This window comes from Bactrocera tryoni, unplaced genomic scaffold (genome assembly GCF_016617805.1).
Source record: "Bactrocera tryoni isolate S06 unplaced genomic scaffold, CSIRO_BtryS06_freeze2 scaffold_25, whole genome shotgun sequence".
NCBI classification, from domain to species: Eukaryota; Metazoa; Arthropoda; class Insecta; order Diptera; family Tephritidae; genus Bactrocera; species Bactrocera tryoni.
Window position 1 is genome coordinate 4,428,360 of NW_024395977.1, and position 7,127 is coordinate 4,435,486.

Genomic DNA, 7,127 nt, shown 5'->3' on the forward strand with positions numbered 1-7,127 from the left:
TATAACACATAATTCTTGGTTTATTCCTCAGGTTTTCAAATTTAAAATAAATGTTTTTAATAAAATATTTTAGTTTATAAAAATCGGACAAATAGCTTAAAAGATTTTTTCATTTTTGTAACGGAATATTTTATTCGACGCAGTCCTTAGATTTCGAAAAAGGTTTCGACAGTATTGGTTCGCATGTTATTCTGCGTCAGCTTGAGAAATGGTAAATCGGTGAACAAAAGATATTTAACTTTATTAAATCTTTCCTAATCAATCGGAAATTTACGACCAAAATCAATAAAACTTTTTCGAATATGTACAAGGTCTGTCGCAAAAGAAACAGAACTTTTTGAATATAACTGTTTCTGGTGGCGCCACCTATTGGTGGGTATATGAAATGAAAAGTTTGATCTCTTGTTGACATTTCGTAAAAATTTTAAGACAATTGGAAAACTACAATCGATGTTATCGGTCAAAAAGTGACAGCAGCTTTTGGTCATCGGTCGTAAAATGCAAAGAACAAATATTAAATTTTGTTTTAAACTTGGGAAAACGTTTACTGAAACATTTCAAATGATGAAAAAAGTTTATGGTGATCAGTGCCTATCCCGTAGTAATGTCCATGAGTGGTTTAAGCGATTTCAAGAAGGTCGTGAGGACCTCTGTGACGATCAGAAGTCGGTCGTCTTCAGAAGTCAAAAATAAAGACAATGCTGATTTGTTTTTACGATTGCGAGGGTATTGTACACCGAGAATTCGTCCCACCTGGCCAAACGATTAATGCTGTGTTTTACCTTGGTGTTATGAAGCGTCTTTTGTCACGCATTCGTCGTGCTCGACCACAATACCGTGAGGCAGTGTCCTGGCGCCTGTTGCACGATAATGCGCCGTGTCATCGGTCGACGCTTGTCACTGATTTTTTGACAAAAGACTCCATATTAACCATTAATCACTCACCCTACTCACCTGATTTGGCACCCTGTGATTTTTACCTATTTGGAAAACTTAATTTGCCTATAAAAGGACATTGGTTTCAGGACATTTCAGCTATCGAAAAGGCGACAACCGATATTCGCAAGAGCATTCCGAAAAATGACCTTAAACACTCATTTGAAATATAACTTTTGACCTTGTACAACGGGGGGCCATTCAGCTAATACCAGAAATGAGCAAATGGGGTTGGTGATGCGCATATATAGCCTATCCCTCCCAAACGTCAACCTCACCTTCGCGCGGTACCCCCTGTTCACTACGAACGAGGCTCTGACGACCGAGTAAAGGCGGTATAACCTAAGCACCTGCGAGGAGGAAACTCCTACGCTATTGCCTGCCTAGAGGCGAAACCGGCAGCCTCGGAGCTAGGCTCGGATGCAGAAGGCTAATCGACTACTCATATTAAACCCTCTGATTACCGAAACCGAAGTAAACAAAGTTAATATTAAGCACGATAAATTGATGACGCATGAAAAATGGATTACGAATAGGAACCTGGAATGTACGTTCATTGCTAGAACCAATTAAACTACTGCAACTTTGTAAAGAATTTAAACGCTACAAACTCATTCTTCTTGGTCTTTGCGAGGTTAGATGGGCCGACTCGGGTGAAGTTACAACAACTTCTGGCGAAAAATTAATTTTCTCTGGAAACAAACCCACTCAAAGAAGAGAGAATGGCGTTGGATTTATTCCTTCTGAGTCAGCCTCTGCGGCGCTTATAGAATGGAAAGCTCACTCGGATAGCATCATCTCAGTGAGGCTGCGCACAAGAGCTAGCTAAAAACTTGACTATAGTACAAAGCTATGCTCCAACGAATGTAGCAGAAGTGGAAGTTAAGGAATCCTTTATAGTTGCCTCACAAAAGTAATGAGTGAAATCAATAAGGCTGACATAGTCATCTTAATAGGTGATATGAATGCCCAAGTTGGTTATCACAATAAGGGGTTCGAGGCGACGACGGGCCGGCACGGGTTAGGCATGTTGACTGAGAATGGCGAGATGTTCACCGAACTTTGCACTAATTTTAATCTTGTTATAGGAGAAACACTATTCAATCATAAGCGCGTCCACAAAATAACTTGGACATCTCCAGATCGAATGACTGAAACCCTGATTGATCACATAGCCATAAGTCGTAAATGGCGCGGCTCCCTTATGGACACGCGGAATAAACGTGGAGCTGATATTGCAAGTGACCATCATCTTCTAATTACGCCAGCCAGACTCAAAGTGGCTGCAGTTAGCGACTCGAAAAAGAAGATTCAGAAAATATTCGACGTAAAGAAACTGAAAGACGAATCTATCTGCGCAAGGTTTATCGAATCGCTAAATGCATCTGTAAAAACAGAACATACTCTGACTGACGACTGGAAAAGTATAAAACAAACTTTCCTAAAAGCGGCGGAAGACTGTATTGGATTCAAAGAATATAAACGAAAATCCTGGATTTCAGACTCCACATGGTGATTAATAAATGAACGCAGAGAAATAAAAAATCAGTTAAATTTCACTAAGACGAGATCCGCAATCGGCACTACAGCACACTTACAGCAAAACCGACAAGCTGATAAAAAAAAGGCGCTAGAACGGATAATCTGGAGTGACAATTTAGCTAGAAAAGCGCAAGAGGCCGCGGAAACGTACCGCACTCGTGACCTGTATCAAATGAAACGGGAACTGACAAACGCAACACTAAAAACCACCAAACCGCTAAAAGATGAAGATGGCAAATTGACAACGGCCAAAGATAAGCAGACTACCATCTGGGAGCGTTATTATAAAAAATTGCTCTCATCAACTTCGTCGGAGGCTATTCAGCGATGCGGTTCCCAACGTCACATACCAAGACGTGACAATCACACCTCGTGCCCGAATGATGCGGAGATAATTACTGCTATCAGAGCATTAAGGAACAACAAAACTTCTGGGTCGGATAACATCAATTCAGAACTCCTAAAAGCTAATCCTGTTTCCTCTACTCAAATATATTTGGGCGTCAGAAAAGATAAAGGACGAACTGAAAGAAGGTGTTATTACTCTTCTTCCAAAGAAGGGAAATTTATCGGAATGTAAAAATTGTAAAGGAATATCACTACTAAGTATGGTGAATAAAATAATAACGCACATAATTCAGAAAAGGCTATCTGATTCGCTGATGTTTGGCCTACGTAAAGAGCAAGCTGGTTTCAGACCACATTACTCATGTGTCGATCACATCAACACCTTACGAGTGATTATAGAGCAGTCGGTAGTTTGCTTTATCGATTTTGAGAAAGCGTTGAGAGTGTCAAATATGATGCGATTTGGAGAGTCTTAGAATGCAAAGGAGTTCCGAAAAAATTTATTAACCTAATAAAGATGTGGGAATATTTTACGTAGCGGCATCCAAGTCAGGGCTGGTGTCAGGCAACGGCGCGTGCTGACTCTCCTTTTATTCAATTGGATTTGGTGATGCCAAGCGAGTGCGACTAACATAGGAATATATTGGGGTTTAAGCGGTTGCCTAGAAGATTTGGACTATGCGAATGATATTTGTCTGTGGTCTCATAAATATTCGCACATCTCCTTTTATTTAGATAGCATTATAAGTAAAAATGGTGGATGAGCAGCCTTCGGAATGTTGGATAAAGTCTGGAGATCAACACATATATCCATGTCGCAAGGAAGCCGAAGACGCGGGAGACCAGCCAACACCTGGAGACGTGAAGTCGAAGCAGAAGCGCAGAGAAGTGGTTATTCCTGGAGAGAAATTTAATTCATAGCTTTAAATAAAATTATTTGTAATTTGCTTATTGAGGCCCTATCTTCCACCTAGGAACTACGGGAAAATATATATATACAATATAAGGCTTCTATAGGAAAATCATATATAAAAAAATATGCAAAAATTAAAGTTAATAACTCAGGTTATATAACATAATTACAAATACTCCCATTTTATGATATGCTGTTTTTAACAAAACGTTAAAATTAATTACTGATAGCTTTGCTATTGGCGCAGTTCTCACACAGGATGAGCATATTACAAACTCTCTTTATACGGAACAGAGCTCGATCTAAACACAGATCATCACGCACTTAAGTTGTTGCAGAAGAAAAATTGTGGTAAGGATATACATATGTACATATGTAAATCCCAGGCTACAGCCTTGGTAAGTTCAATTATATAACTGGAAAAGAAAATAAAATAGCCGATTTTCCAAGTCCAATTGATAGTAACGACATAAATATGTTAGATAATAATGTTAACTAGTAATAACCCCCGATAATCGGGGGACTCCGTTATTTAAAATGAAAAAAGTAAAAATTTTTTTTTTTATAAAAACTCAATTTATTCAAGTACTTCATGGAAAACTACATTCGTAGTGGTTTTATTTTGGTCGTAAGTCTTAACTTTGATATCTTGAGAAGATCGTACTCGACTCAATGCGATATACAGCTGGCCATGCGTAAAACAATCCTCCTTGAGGAAAACACCAACTCTTGCTAGAGTCTGCCCTTGAGATTTGTTTATTGTTATTGCGAATGCTACAATTATTGGAAATTGGCGACGCTTTAAATAAAAGTAAGAGTTGATTCGCTGGGCTGTAAATTTATACGGGGCAATAAAATTTGTTTCCCTTGTGATTCACCGGTTAAAATTTCGACCTCCAAACAATTACAATGTAGTGCTTTTACTATCAAGCGAGTCCCATTGACCAACCCTTCATATGTATTAAGATTGCGGATTAACATCACAACTGTTCCAACCTTAAGCCTTAACTCATGAGGCGCTACTCCACTGAAATTAAGGAGTTTAGAAATTCTGTAGGGAATCTGACATGCTCTTGAGGATCTTCAGAAACGACAGTATCCACGCTATAATATACCCTTTCTTCACCGGGCAACATATTTACTATTTCGCTATTTATTATCGTACAGTGATCATTTTTGGACACAAAATTGCCCGATCCTTCAAATGGTTTTGACTAATAACACCAGACTGAGGCTGAAATACCCAATCCACTAAATTTTCATTTAGCAAAATTATCTCTTCTGGTATATTGATTTTCGACTCTGGAGAGAGCTCTCGACCTTCTCCAACACGCAAAAGAAAACTGTTATATAAGGATTCGTTAGAACGCATATTCGTTGAGAGTTTGAGACACCTGAAAATTTCCAAAGTGAGCACCGTTTCAAACAATTACCAACTATAGCGGCGCGTGAGCTATTTGGCACCACAGGAAGAACTTGCCTGAAATCACCACCTAATAAAATAACCTTTCCACCAAAAGGTATTTCATTTTGGTGAATATCACGTAATAATCGATCTAAGCATAGTAATGCAGTCCCAGGAACCATGCTAGCTTCGTCCCATATTATTGCTGTAGAACATTTGATTGCTTTTCTGAGGGTGTTATCTGGCTTAATTAGAGAAACAGAAGATTCAGTCAAAGGTATTGGAAATTTGAATATATTTTGTGCCGTTCTTCCGCCAGGAAGCAAAATAGAGGCAATCCCTGTCCAAGCCACGGATATCAACTTCTGTCTGAGGCTACGAATATGGTGAATAATACTCTTATAAAAAAAGTTTTGCCAGAGCCGCCAAGACCATCAACAAAGAATGCCTTTACGACATCGTTGCTACTGGAAATTGCATGGGTTATATGGTCGAATATAATCTTTTGCTCATGATTAAGCTGTTCCTTTAGTGTTTGCGCGTATAATACTTCATCATCTATATTATAATTCTCAATTCCTGTGTCTTCAGTGGTAAGATCATTTGCAGGTAACCCGAAGTCTTTTAAAGATGTGTTATATGATTGGAAAATGTGACTAATATTTTTCAATGCTAAAAGCTCGCTGGTGTTTTCTGAATTATTTCTTAAAAAATCTTCACAAAGATGCAATTTAAATTTTCTCCTCTATTGGTAAGGTTGGTTTTCCAAATATGCAAATCATTGCAAACATACGTCTCAGTTGCACAGGCATTTTAAAGACAGATGCTTCTTCAAGTGCAGCGGTCCACTCTGTGTCATCCGCTAGCAACTTTCTCTTTACTGCTGATTACCAATAAGAAGAGAGATGTTCCCTGTTCACGGTTAATATATCTGAATACGACCTCGGTCCTTTTAACGAAGTTAGTAATAAACGTAAAGCAAAGAGTTCCCGATTTTTTGGATCGACCGTATACATTCTACCAATTGCATTACTCGGACGTTTTCTTCTTTGCCATGAGCGCGACGCATCTTGCAAAGTATAGTACTCAGGAATTTGATAATACAACAAAGTATTCGCAAATGGATCTATCGCATTCAATTTAAAATATGCGGTTAAAGTGGTATCGCGGCATCGAGCAAGGGTATCAGAAATCGCAGCATTATCATCACGAAAATAAATATTTTGTGAGTCTGGAAGGTGAACGGCTAGAGCTTTTACCATGTGCGACTTTTCTTGCATTGAAAATTCCAAAAGCCTCCAACAGGCTTCAGGCGCGGTAACATATGAGCGTCTATAAATGTAGATATTTCATCATGATTATCCACGCGATCAATTGGGTAGTCAATAATTTGAACTGTTGCGCAATCATATCCTTTGTAAATATATTTGTGGAGGTATTTAACGCTTTTTATCGATGAACATACTATTTCGACATTAATATGGGCACTGTATTTTTTGGTCAGATATTTGTTGTATGGGACTATCCATCGGTTGTCTATTTCAATTAAATGTTTATTGGCACGAACAACTATTTTATTTCCATCATTGCGGCGGCGATATTGAAGATAGCCGTTAACGTTTGAAAGCGTATTAGCATGAACAGTTTTCGGATAGTTTTTGGAGCAAATTCCCGTATCAGTCATGCAGGGCGATGATGGATTAAGTACTCCACATGGGCCATGAATCATACATTTTGAGACTATTTCATACAACTCAGGCTCTGCCTCCTTATTAGGAATCTCAGCGCAAACAACCAGGTCAATTTCAGAAGGCTCGTGAATAACATCTTCTTCGTGAAGTGCTACTAAGATGTGGGCATGTGGTAGACCCCGTTTTTGAAACTCAATGACATTTAGGTAGTATTTCACCTTTCCAAACACATTCCTCTGGGAAATATCTTTCATAAGCTCATTGAGCTTCTGCTTAAAACCCGGGCTATCAG

General features: G+C 38.7%; 1 protein-coding gene across 1 annotated transcript; it reads left to right on the plus strand.

Annotated features, from left to right (window-relative positions):
- Positions 1-1,852: 1,852 nt before the first annotated feature.
- On the plus strand, positions 1,853-3,058 carry LOC120780396. The gene is made up of 2 exons (XM_040112684.1): positions 1,853-2,298; positions 2,470-3,058. The coding sequence occupies exons 1-2, from the start codon at positions 1,853-1,855 to the stop codon at positions 3,056-3,058; spliced, it is 1,035 nt and encodes a 344-aa protein (XP_039968618.1).
- The last annotated feature ends 4,069 nt before the right edge of the window (positions 3,059-7,127 follow it).